The sequence below is a fragment of the Sus scrofa genome, chromosome 18 (genome assembly GCF_054392235.1).
Source record: "Sus scrofa isolate SSC_HxYL_T2T_F1_AM1 chromosome 18, Sscrofa_HxYL_maternal_Yorkshire_Landrace_v2.0, whole genome shotgun sequence".
Classification (NCBI taxonomy): Eukaryota; Metazoa; Chordata; class Mammalia; order Artiodactyla; family Suidae; genus Sus; species Sus scrofa.
This window is the reverse complement of record NC_139400.1, coordinates 61570431-61583985: the sequence shown is the minus strand read 5'-3', so window position 1 is coordinate 61583985 and position 13555 is coordinate 61570431. Positions and strand designations below refer to the sequence as shown.

Here is a 13555-nt window from a genome sequence, read left to right as displayed (position 1 = left end):
ACGACCACGGCCATCCAAAGAACCACCTTTCCAGTTTTGCAGAAAAAGGCCAACCACCACTATCATTTGTGTACGTGCAGGGCACACACACATGCACGTGCTTCTATTTGAAAGGAAAAGAGAGCTTCCTCGTCCATCCATGAAAGCCCCCGGGGCAGGTTCACTGGAAAACCCAGCAACCTCAGAAGAAGGAGGCGCACCCAAAAGGCCCGCACACTCCCCAGATGAGTAAGTACCATCCTGTGTGTACACTGAGGCGTGCGCTCTCTCTGAAGACCGCTTTGGACAAAATACAGCACTCTTTACAGGATGCAAGTGTTTTAAGAGCTGGGTTGCCGTTAAAGAGCCAAAGAGACACAACTCCAGGAACACCGACAGCAGCGACGCTCTCTGCAGTGAGACGGCGCTGGAAGCGCCCACATCACGCAACTGGTCAGCCGTGCAGACGCGGTTAGCCAAAGCTTCCTCAGTTGTTTCCAAACATCATTGGACATGATTACATATGCCTGCTAGACATGGCACTGCCCACCCGCCCTGTGAGCGGTGCCTCCCGCTGGGGGTTTCTAAGACAGGAGGAAGGAAGGTGAACCACAAAGGGTCACCCTTGGATGCAGCGGGTTTGGCCACTTAAGTAGCTGTCTTTGACTCAGCCCACCAACCTCTCGGAGCATCAGCTCACTTGTCCCCGAAGCCACGCAGGCTCCCCAGGGCCTCAGTGCTTCCGGTGGTTCCTGGATCCCTGGTTCACCGTCTCACCCCCCTTCCGGCCCCGGCCACCTCCAGCTTCGGCTTTGCCTCCCCTTCCACCTGCATCCTGGGCGGCTGGCAGTCCCTCCAACCCTAACTCTTCCCAACCCAGGGCCTCTTCTGCTCCACTGGCTCACACATCTCTGACGGGAGGCCATTCCCTTCCATGAGAACAAGGATCACGTCTCACGTTCACTTTTACAGCTCCCGTGCCCTGCGCAACGACCAGCACATGGTTGAATAGGCAGTAAAAATACGTGGGAAATGAATGAGTAATGGATTAAATGAGGTACCCCCTAAAACCAATGGTCACATCCGGGAAGCAATGAAAACTCTCCTTTTTAGCTAGGATTAACTATTTTCACTGATGCTGGGGGAGAGAAGGTGGTCTCACAATGTTGAGAAGACGTGATGCGAGAACTCTAAGGACCTGGTCATTTAGCTCCGAACTCATCTGCTCTTGCATGTCTCCCACCCAAGTCATCACGTGTTGTTTCTCCACCACACGTGAGTTTACCCAGGGCAGGCACAGCACAGAGCCCAGCTGCCCTGGAGGCCACGCTGGCTCCTATTTTGCCTCAGGAAGTAGCATTGGACCTGCCAGGCACATCCTTACTCTGAGGCCTACTGTTGGGAAAGGCTGGTGCTGTCCAGACGACAGGACTCCCACTCTCTGGTCACCAGGCAGGGCTAGTTAGTGCCGGTGAAAGCATGCCCTGACTTGGGATGCTGCGGCTCTGGGCAGGCGACTCTTCACTGAGAGGTCTCGCGGGCCAGGCCAGGCCTGAAACTACTAAGACTATGAGACCACCTTCATCTTAGCCACTAAACCCAAAGCGGGAAAGCCAGAACAGGTGCGTTAGAAATGAGTGGATTAGTTATTTCCTCATTTCATTTACATCTGCTACAAGACCACGGGGAGATGTGCCATTTGAAACCTCCTCCAATGAGAGCTCAATTTCTGGGGGAAGATATCAGCAAAGGTCAAACTATTTCTTTTTTTAAAAAAATTATTCTTTGGAGTTCCACTGTGGCTCAGCGGTAACAAACCCATCTCGTATCCATGAGGTTGCGGGTTTGATTTCTGGCCTTGCCCAGTGGGTTGAGGATCCGGTGTTGCCATGAGCTGTGGTGTAGGTTGCAGACGTGGCTCAGATCCTGTGTTGCTGTGGCTGTGGTGTAGGCCGGTGGCTGTAGCTCCGGTTTGACCCCTAGTCTGGGAACCTCCATGTGCCGTGGGTGCGGTCCTAAAAAGACAAAAAAAAAAATCAAATTAAAAAAGTTAATTCTTTATTAAAGTATAGTTGATATACAATGTTGTACCAGTTTCTGCTGTACAGCAAAGTGACCCAGTCATACACACACACACACACACACTCCTTTTCTTACATTCCATCATGGTCTGTCCCAACAGACTGGACCCTGTCTCCTGTGCTGTACGGCGGAACCTCACTGTTTATCCTCTAAATGTAATAGTTTTCATCTGCTGACCCCAAACTCCCCACCCATCCTACTCCCTCCTCTCCCACCAGACATACACAACTCTGCTGTCTATGTGGGTGAGTCTGTTTCTGTTCTGTAGATAGGTTCGTTTATGCCACGCTGTAGATTCTACAAAGAAGTGGTATCGTGTGGGATTTGCCTTTCTCTTCCTGACTTACTTCACTTAGTATGACCATCTCTGGTTCTATCTGCAAGTATGCCGTGTAGCTGATATACGATGCTGTACCAGTTTCTGCTGCGTTTCTAACATAAGGCTGGATGTTTATGACACTCGTCTTAATCATAGAGAGTGGGGGTGAAAGGCTCTATCGGATAAATGCGAATCATCTTTGACGGAGGTCTTCAGGTTGATGGAGAAGTCCAAACCTTTTTTTTTTTTTTTGACCATGACCACATTATGTGGAAGTTCTTAGGCCAGGGATTAAACCTGCGCCACAGCAGAGAATCCAGCTGTAGCAGTGACAATGCTGGATTCTTAACCTGCTGAGCCACCAGGGAACTCCAGAAGTCAACATGTTTTGAGACAGCTAAATATTTCATCCTTTCCAAGTGCATGGAGTTACTGATTTGTTTGCCTGTCTGTTTGTTTTTTTATAGAAGTACTGATTTGAATGACCATCTTAGTAATGATATTAAAAAAAGACCTGTGATGTCCATTTGGACAATATTTTAATAAATTACATCTAATCAAGCACAAAGTTTTACTATATAGATGAACTTTTGTGAATAAATATGTGCTCTATATGGGATTTTTATAGCTGTCTCAATTATAAAGTAAATACATAAACATGAGAACCATATAAAAACTTGGTGGACATTTGTGTTTTTTTACTCCTTTTATTTTGTATCCATTCTTCTGTATCTCCACATACCTATCAGCCTGTGGATATCTGATATACTATGCATATAGAGTTTAACTCCAGAATTATTCATCTACCACATAGAAACTTCCTTTTAATAAGGAGGGTGATTAGAATTCTAATTACTCATTAAAGAGCTCCTTCATTTATTCACTCCAGAAACGTCTGTTGAGTGGTGTCAAGGTGACAGGACACAGATGTTGTGGGTGGGGTGGGGAGTGTGGCCGTGGGCAAGAATTCAGAGTCCTCGACCTTCTGGCATTTGTGTTCTAGTGGAGGAAACATATAGCCAACTACCAGACGAGCATGGAAATAGGGTCATTTCAAGTAGCAGTACAGGCTGTGACGAGCCTCTTGGAGACCAGCCCTTGAACTGGGTCACTCATGTGGCGGAGACGGCTGCGGACGTTCTTAGAAAGCTGGATGGGTGCCTGTGCATGTTGAAAAACATCTTTAGAACCTGCACTGACACCATGACTGTACACACTGCCAACACTAGAAGTGGGTGAGGATTCGAAAACACGCAGGCGTCAAAGCCAAATGCGTTCCGGGCAAATTAAACAGCAAGGGGCTGGAGGGCGGGCGCCCATGGGGACCCGGCGCGTGACCTTGGGCAACACTGTCTGGCAGAGACCCTCTGTGCTGATGCGTGAGTGGGAATAACCCCAGGCTTTCCAAGCCTGCTGCGAGACAAAGCAGTGAGCCCACCTCAGGCCCACGGTGTCCCTTGGCACAAAGCCGAGATGAGACACGTCCTAAGTCCACCTTCGCTGCCGTATCTTTCCCTCTTGAGAAGGTCAGCTGTCCCTTGTAGATTTCTTCATGCCTCTGCCTTTCCCGTCACCCACGGGTCCTACCGTGTCCTGATGAGTCCTCAAGTCAGTTTTTAGTTTGCACAACTTCCAAACAGGACAAACCGAGCACTAAGGTTTCTCCAGCTAAAGGCCAGACAGGAGTTCCCCTTGCGGCGCAGCAGAAACAAATCTGACTAGTATCCATGAGGATGCAGGTTCGATCCCTGGCCTCATTCCATGGGTCAGGGATCTGGTGTTGTCACCAGCTGTGGTGTAGGTCACAGACGCAGCTCAGATCCTGCATAGCTGTGGCTGTGGCGTAGGCTCGCAGCTTTAGCTTTGATTGGAACCTTAGCCTGGAAAATTCCCTATGCCACAGGTGTGGCCCTAAAAAGCAAAAATAAATAAATAAGCAAAAGCCCGGCAGATAGCGTCAGTGATACTTATGCTAAGTATTTTATTGGTATAGCAAGCGGATCTCATCTTGGGGTATCTGTATTACTTTATACGTACATCACAAAAGCTACATCTTATCCTAACACACAGTGGATGTGCACTGACGAAAGAGGGGTCAGGCTGCAGGAGAGAAGACGGACTGGTGAGGGGCCTGAGGCCGGAAGCCCTGAGTGCCCGATGACCTTGGGCCCCTGCCTGCACGTGGGTCTCCGGGACCTGACGGGTCTTAGGAATCCCCGCTTCCAGTTCCAATGAGAATAGTCGGGTCTGCTGTAGCTCCTTGGGGGCAGGGGACAATGATCACTCCAAGTCAGGATACTGACAGTCTCGCAAGGACTAGATTACCTGGGAAAGGTGAGGCGATCAAGACGCCAGCGAAGATGCTGGGGTAAGAAGACAGACAGACATCCTACTGCTCAGCACAGGGAACTGTATGCAGGCTCTTGGGACAGACCACGATGGGAGACAGCATAAGAAAGGGAATGTGTATGTGTGCCCGGGTCGATGTGCTGTGCTGCAGAAGTAAAATAATAAATAAATACTAAAAAAAAAAACCTAAAAAAAAAAGAATAAAGACAGACAGCACGGGGACCCTCCGGGCACTAGTTTCTAATCGAAGCCCTTTAGAGGCCGTGACAAGTCCCGAGGGCCGGGCGTTGAGCGAGAGGGGAAGACGAAGGAAGAAGCGAGGGAACGAACGTGCTTGGCGTGGCTCCATGGGATCGTCAGCCGTGGGAATTGCGGCACGGGCCTCCTTTCCACGCTCCGATGCTGTGACTTAGTCAAGCCACACAATGACGATAGGGTTTCAGCAAACTCAGGTAGGGCCACCATGACCCTGGGGCCATTTGCCAGGAGCGCATAACCCCCAGGCTATGGTTTGCAGGCAGGTGCACTTCCCTGGCACCAGGCTGGGGGATCGGGGGGGGGAGCAGAGCCCGGCCCTGGTGGCTCCCTTCTGGATGGACCATCTCGGGAAGTTCTCCTGAGGGTAGGGGTTGCCCATGGGTAGGGGGTCTTCATCCTGGCACTGCAGATCCCCGCCAGCCTCAACCAAAGGTGCCCCCTTCTCCACAGTGGCTGTCTTATCTGTAGTTTCCAAATGGGAAGCTTGAACTCCGTGGCCCACAAGCAAGTAAGGTTTGCACAGCCGGCGGCAAAGCTGAAATCTGACTAGTTATGCTCGACTTCCAAGCTCACCTTCACGGCAACGGTGGCTAATCCAACCCCCCCCCCCAGGACCCCTCTGTGCGTAATCGCTGCTGTCACGTAAGCAGAGTCATTCGCTCTGCTCCGTGTTCCCACACTTTCTTGGCCCTGTTCACAGAAGAGATGCAGCAGAAAATGACATCAGAGCAGAAGGGGGATTTACGCTATTTGAACCTGAACCTGCCTGCCAAGGAGCACTGCTGACAACTCAACAAGCAAAGAATTAAAACTGTAATTGAAACGTTATGGAAAAAATCAGAGCATTCATCATTTCTAGTAAATATGGTATGAAACTATTGCTCACACATTTTTTTTTTTTTTTCTGGACTGTTAGGGTTTCTCTTCCGTCATGGAAGACTGATCGATTCCTTTAGACTAAAAACCCACTGTTCCCTGTTCTTTCTTCTCTCAAGGCAAACCTTTCTCTTGTAAGACAGGACTCAGAGCATCTTTTGATTTCTCCTCCTGACCTTGAAAGTGTCACACAAACCAGGCAGTTTCCCTCCAGAGAAGTGTAACTAATCCGAGGATGAAAACACTGCTGTTCCCCATGACGCGGACGAGGTCATTACTGAATACTTTACTATTTCTCCATCGGCGGCGCTGCTAACTAACACCCGCAAAACAAGTCTTTTCGGCCCCAAGCTTGGCTCTCGAACCCACCCCAGTGAAATGTGACCTGCAGCCCCATCCCAGGTCAGACCTGGTGTCCTGTTTTTTTGCTGTAGGGCCACACCCGTGGCACATGGAGGTTCCCAGGCTAGGGATCTAATCAGAGCTGTAGCCTCTGGCCTACGACACAGCCACAGCAATGCCAGATCCAAGCCGCATCTGTGACCTACACCGCAGCTCATGGCAACACCGGATCCTTAACCCACGGAGCGAGGTCAGGAATTGAACGTGCAACCTCATGGTTCCTAATCGGAGTCATTTCCACTGCGCCATAACGGGAACTCCCCTAGTACTGTTTTTTATTTTATTTTTTAAATTATTTTGGCTTCTTCTTCTTCTTTTTTGTCTTTTTGTCTTTTTGCCTTTTCTAGGGCCTCTCCCACGGCATATGGAGGTTCCCAGGCTAGGGGTCGAATCAGAGCCGTAGCTGCTGGCCCATGCCAGAACCACAGTAATGTGGGATCCAAGCCACGTCTGCGACCTACACCACAGCTCACGGCAACACCAGATCCTTAACCCACTGAGCGAGGCCAGGGATCAAACCCACAACCTCATGGTTCCTAATCAGATTCATTTCTGCTGCACCACGACAGGAACTCCCCTGGTGATGTTTTTTATTTTGTTTTTTTAAATTATTTTGGCTTCACCCACAGCATGCGGGTGAAGTTCCCGGGCCAGGGGTGGAACCCACACCACAGCAGTGACCCAAGCCACAGCAGTGACAATGCCAATCCTTCACCACTGGGCTTCCAGGGAACTCCTCGGTGTCCTGTTTTTGTTAACTCTTCCTTGCAGGTCCTGCCCCAAGTCCGTTCTGCTAATACAGGTATAGGCGAGGGCTGGCATTTTATTAAGAAAACACAGAAGGGATTTTGGGGAACATACATACCTGATTGCACTTGCAGATAAGTGGCCATAGGAGCCACTTGCTGAAGAGCTGCTGCGGGAATTATTGAGAATCGTGACCAAGGAGTTGGGAGACGTCCTTATCATGGTCTGAAGGTCAAAGCTATGATCCGACAGCGGTGATATGGACAGTGTGCGTTTTCGGCTCGGCCTGGCTGACAGCCTGGGGCTGGGGAATCTGGTGCCTGTTATATAAACAAAACCACCTGGTTACCTGCGGCTGGACCGGTCCCCGTTATCTAGTCCCACTTCCCCTCGAGGAAGAAGTGAAGGAGAGAAAGCCGGCGACTGGCGGTGACAAGTCCCACTGCTCCCATCTGTGATCTACTGGCTACAATTGAGGAAATTAGGGAGAAATATTTATCTTCCAGGGGCTTACCTCGGGGGAGCTCTGTTTATTAATGTGCAGGCAAAATGATAAATTGCTAAACAAAAGGGAAAGACTTTTATGTGTTCTCCCTCTCATTTCCAGTGATTTATGAATCTGACGGCTGCTTAGATGTTCTCATCATTAATTCACCACAAGCGACAAAGACAGTGGTTCCCACAGTCACATTACACACCACCCCCACCCCAGCACGCACCGTTTTTTCGGCTACGAGCCGGAGGAAAAAATGAATTAAAGTATCCTAAGATAAAAAATTCAGCTTAGTTATGCCCTCATTCCCCCATGATTTTCGTAGTTATCTGATCCACGGAATGCTTGCAGCTTTGCTGAAAAAACATAAATACATTATCCTAAATTCATGGGTCTCGATGGGGGGGCGGGATTTTGCCCCCTGGGGACCTATGACAACATCTGGAGACATTTTGGTTATCACAACTCAAGGGAGGGAAGCTGCTATACACCCTGGAATGTGCAGAGTAGCCCCCTCCCCCCCAGGAAGAAACATCTGGCCCCCGGAGTCTCAAGATTGAGGAGCCCGGCCCCAAATCCCCTATAACCTAAAAGCCTAAGAGCCAAGAGACAGTTAAAAGCTTGGGATGTGGTTTGTTTACAGATTTCCCAAGGCTGGGGAGGGGGAGCCCTCCAAGCATTATAGTAAAAGATAACATGAGTCAATTTTAATTCTCTGGTTATTAGATCAATCAATCAGTTAATTCTCTGCACTTACCAGAATTTTCCTACTTCAAGAAGATTCCACCCATGAAGTTCTAGTCTGGAGATTAGTAACTCACAGCTAAATGCATGCCAACGTAATACAATGCTTTTTACACAGAGAATTAAAAATTGAATGCCCATTTGCCTTCAATTTGGTAGATGTTAGAGATCTGAATTTCAGGGCACAGCTAAAAGATGGCCTACAGGCCCCCTCCTGCCTTTTTGAAGGTCACATTTATATTAGCGTCATCAAACTCAAGTTTAATGACAGAATGAGAACATACTCCCACTAGGTAAGAGCACCTCAAACATGACTACTTTTAAGGAACGATGGAAAGTTTCTATTTCAAAGCAAGGGACACCTGCTTAGAGAGACATAGCAATTCTGTGGTCCCCAGAAAACCGAAGTAGAAGGCAAGCCTTCTTTACAGAAAAACGTCTAGGCACTGGGTCTCCAGAAAACTCACTGGGAATATTTTCTTCATCAGAGACAGAGCTTGACACAAGATAATAACCCAACATGCTTTGAGATCATTTAATGAAATATAATAGATGACTACGAAAGACTCTATAGAAAATATTATAGAAATAAATAGGTGCACATTATAGTTAATAAAAAATAAATCACAAACTGGAACTTAGTTAGTCAGTACCATCCACACACAAACTGGAAAACCAATCTGAATGATGAATGTGGTACCTACTCAAATCCTTCTTTCAGGCACATCGAAAATTGAATTTCTTCATTTGGAATAGTTTCATTACCCACCTGATTTGGGCTGTGTTAGTACAAAAACAACAATCCCACGAGGTACCCGGCTTTTAGTGTTTAAACCAGCCTCTCACTTTGATTATGGCATCTGCCCGATGCGTACATAGGTCACTTTTACTCACTGATTAGAGCCTGATTTCCTCACACAGCTTTTTCACTGATGAAATGCACTCCACTTGCACAGGGTTCCAGGGACAAAGCAGACTTCTGGTCAACCTCCGTGTACTCCTCCACAAGAGCCCCTCTCAATGGGACTCTGCCGCCTGGCAGAGGTAGCAGAAACAGGCCTTCCAGACAGAGCTGGTCCCCTGGTTCTTTTTAAAATCACTGAGGAGATAAGGAGGCTGTCTGCTAGTATAAAACCCCAGAGCCCATATCCCCTCACATCATCCAAAGACAGAAAGCAGGGCTTGGCTTCATCCCTCCCGTGGAAGCTTCATTCCATGGAAGCCTTCACGTTCTCAGGGCCTGGCTGGTCCAGCTCTTCTGCGTTTCCTTCCAAGATGCACACTGATTTAAGTCAGTTTCCACCAGTGTAGATAATGTGGTTTTAGGAGTGTCTAGGGGATCGCTAGGTAATCCTTACAGGGATTAGGTGCTGTCTTATCTTAAAAGGTCACTCGAATCCCAAAAGGCAGAATTAGAGCCATAAACCAGACGTGTTCATTCTAACACGCAACACGTAAGTTCTCTATCCCGAAGCTGGCGGAAACTCAGGTTGGCCCGGTGTGGTGCGGGCACCTTTAAAAGTCAAGTGCTCCTCTGAATCCAGCGGGTTGCCCTTCCTGCCAACTGAAGAGGCCTGAAGACCTGTGACAGTGGAACAGGGGGACCAGCGCGATCCCAGTTTGGCTCTGCTTTTGCTATTTCAGAGCCAAGGCAGAAATTTCAAATTGTTTCACTTCTCTGTGAAAAAGTCTCCTGTGATTTACATTGAAACCCTGAGAACATTCTTACGTTCTGTTGCGCTAAATGCTATTGCAACTGTTTTAGAGGATAGGAATATAGTACTTTCAGCACTTTCCGACCCTTCAGTACGCCCTTCCCAACCCCCTAATATAGAAGAAAATTATCAGGATTTGGGGCTGTGGTTTGGGATCCTCTGTTGAGGGAATAGTTGAACCAGAGGGAAAGGATTTCAGGGTTCCCTGGTGGTGCAGTGGACTAAGGATCCAGCGTTGTCACTGCGGCGGCTCAGGCGGCTGCCATGGCACCGGTTCGATGCCCAGCCCGGGAGAGGATTTCAAAACAGCTGAAAGAGAAGTGGCCCGGCTCTTCACTGATCCGACCACTTTCTTCTGGAAGAAACGCCCCCGCATTCTTATTGCTCCAATACAGATATCTCCAATTAGGCCTTCTGTTAATTGTTTTGTTTCTCTATTCTAATGAAAAATTCTGACAAAGAAAAAGGAGGTTTCTTTGTATGTGATGAATGATGGGACATCTAAATTCCTACTTAATGACAATCAATTTACCATATACGCTGGCAAATTAAAATTCCTTTAATTAGTTTTTACAAAGTAAAAGGGTAGCTTCATCCTTTATTTAGATAAAACCCTGCATTGCCTGACTAAATACATTCTCATCAAATAGAGAAGGTAATACGGGCTGACCTCCCAAGGATTCGCTCTTATTTTAATTCTTTATTTGCAGAGTTTAAATAACTAATTTGCATAATAACACTCAACTTTTTTTTTCATCCACCCCTAATTGAAACGTGGTGATGATGAATCTGAAACTCTCACTTCTACAAAATCCCTGCAGAAGAGGTAACACGTTTCTTTTACTCTGTGTGTGACAACGACCTCACCCACGGAAACCCATGCCAGCTGTGTTCCTGTGTAACACAGCTAAGTTAGTTCATGACTAAGCCTGTAGATTCTCTGTTGCGTGGACCAACCATCTTCCCTCTGTTCCAAAGCTGAGGACAATGGTACCAACCACTGCCAGAGAGTGGACTAAGGTATACCCACTGTCACAGAAGAATCTAAACAGACTCCACGTGGAAAAGCACAAACCGATCACTGCTACTAAAGAAACCAACAACACCCTACAACAAAACCCTACAGCCCTACCCAGCAAAACCCTGGAGCACACGTCCTACTGAAATGCACTGCCTTTGCACTCAGAGGGTAGTGGCTTCGGTTAGGCACACTTTGGGTGATGCTTCAGGTTCACGTGGCAAATGGATGTGGACTTAAAGAACTGGAGTAAATAAGAACTCTTGGATGCCCTGGAAATTGACAACCACAAGCTCCGGTCTATACGTCTGGAGAAGTGACACAAAGGACTCATCGTAAGCCTTGAGGGACCCAAAGAAAGTGATCTAAAGTGCACCCAATGATCCCACGTTCTTCCACTGCTAGGTCCTAAAAGAGTCCTTTCTGATTTGGAAATAGTTTTCGTTTTTCCTATATGAAAGATCATTCTTCCTATGTGAAAGGTGAGACATGCTTTTTAATATAAACAGAACACATGACAAAAAATAAGAAAAAATATATCACTGAAAAGCTGAAAAACCAAGCCTAGGGCTTTTTTTTTAAAATTAATTTTTAAAGCATAAAATCTGTGAAACCAAGGGATGAAGCACATTCATAGAATCAAACACACTCTCTTATTTTGTTACCAAGACCATCAGGGCGGGAGAGCTTCTTGTCAATTATCTGCCAAATGACCACGGGCTGCGTCTTCCAGTTCATTGATATGAACTGAGCGAATCGGGGAGACCCAGCGCTCCCAAATCCGAGGACGCTTCCTGGAGAAACCAAGGGAACCAGAGCCCGGCACATCAGCAGTCCCTCCTCCTCCTCCTCCTCCGGATTGACAAGTTAGACACCCTTCCTCTCTGTTTCTTTTCTTTCTTTCTTTTTTTTTTTTTTTTTTTTGCTTTTTTAGGGCTGTACCTGCAGCATATGGAGGTTCCCAGATTAGGGGTCGAATTGGAGCTACAGCTGTCAACCGCAGCCACAACCACAGCCACGGGGGATCCCAGCTGCTTCTGGGACCTACATCACCATTCTCGGCCATGCAGGATCCTTAACCCACTGAGGGAGGCCAGGGATCGAACCCGCATCCTCATCAACATACTAGTCAGGCTGGTTCCCGCTGAGCAACCACAGGCACTTCCACTCTCTCCGTTTCTTGGGTGACCGTGGCCACACCGGGACTACGGAAAACAGCCCCGCCACTTACCATCCATGGCGTGGAGATACTCCATGTGGATGGCCCCGGCGCCGGCGGTGGCAGCGGAGGGGATGATGTCTGCATAGGGGCTGCGCTGGCCGGCCAACAGAGCCATCTGGTGATAGTATTCCGCTGGGCTGACTCCAGCGTGGGGGGCTGCATGGAAGAGGAGACAAGGAAAGCACGGTTACCAGTTGGAAGAAGGTCCGCCAGAAGCCTTTCCCTTTTTTCGGTTGCATTCACAGCCTGGGGAAGTTCCTGGGACCAGGGATCAAACCCTTGCCACAGCGGTGGCAAAGCCAGATCCTTAACCCACTGAGCCACCAGGAAACTCCCAGGAAGCTTTTCTTGAGACGTCTCAAAGTCCATTTGCCACGTGGCCTACATCAGCCATTTCTTTTTATGGTTCTTTCTAGTAAAACCTCTTTAACTCCAATTTTGCTTTCATGGAAGACTCCTAGATGTCATTTATATGAAATTAAACTGAAGAAAGAGAACAGAAAAAATAAAACACGGGATAAAATCGTTGAGGTTGTTTTTTTTTGTTGTTGTTGTTGTTGTCTTTTTGCCATTTCTTGGGCCGCTTCCCACGGCATATGGAGGTTCCCAGGCTAAGGGTTCGAATTGGAGCTGTAGCTGCCGGCCTACGCCAGAGCCACAGCAACGCAGGATCAGAGCCGTGTCTGGAACCTACACACAGCTCACGGCAACGCCGGATCCTTAACCCACTGAGCAAGGCCAGGGATTGAACCCGCAACCTCATGGTTCCTAGTCGGATTCGTTAACCACTGTGCCACAACGGGAACTTCTGAGGTTAGTTTTGAGAAATCACCAAAACTTCAAAAATGATTAAAGTGTATGTAAGTCTTGCGTCTGTACACTCATTCCTGTGTCTGCTCCCCGAAATAAAAGCTTCTTATAGCGAGTCCCTGTATACTCATGTCGCTTAGAGGGGTGGGCCCCTTAGATTGACTCTGATGCCCTATTAGACACACTTAAGATACCTTCCTAAGCTTTCTGGCGGGAGGAGCTGAGTCAGCTCGCACTGGCTGGAGGACCCAGAGCCAGTGGAAAAGTCGGTAGAGCCTGGCTTTGATAACACAGGACTGGGCGATAAGATGCAATTTTGCCTTCCAAATTTTAAAGCTCTCTTTCTTTTCTCTTTTTTTCATTACGAAATCAAAAAGAAATACACCTATCAATCTGGAGCGATTTATTGGCAAGCGTCAGCTCCACAGGAGCGGGTAGCGACGGGTTTCCGCACGCCCGTTTATGTGCCAAAGCTGTGGGACACAGCCGCAGCCCTGAGGGCGGCCTCCAGACCCACCAAGATCCGCATGCAGACCTCAGC

The 13555-nt window shown here is 48.1% G+C and overlaps 1 protein-coding gene across 10 annotated transcripts in view; it reads right to left on the bottom strand.

Moving 5' to 3' along the window:
• Positions 1–13555, bottom strand: part of GLI3 (GLI family zinc finger 3) — a 294394-nt gene that overhangs the window by 81524 nt on the left and 199315 nt on the right. For all 10 annotated transcript variants that reach the window (XM_085004874.1, XM_085004875.1, XM_021078943.2 and 7 more), the window contains 2 exons: positions 12214–12360; positions 7131–7332 (listed from right to left, as the gene is read on the bottom strand). In XM_085004874.1, the coding sequence (XP_084861000.1) occupies positions 7131–7332; positions 12214–12360 (349 nt within the window). The remainder of the gene's footprint in view (positions 1–7130; positions 7333–12213; positions 12361–13555) is intronic.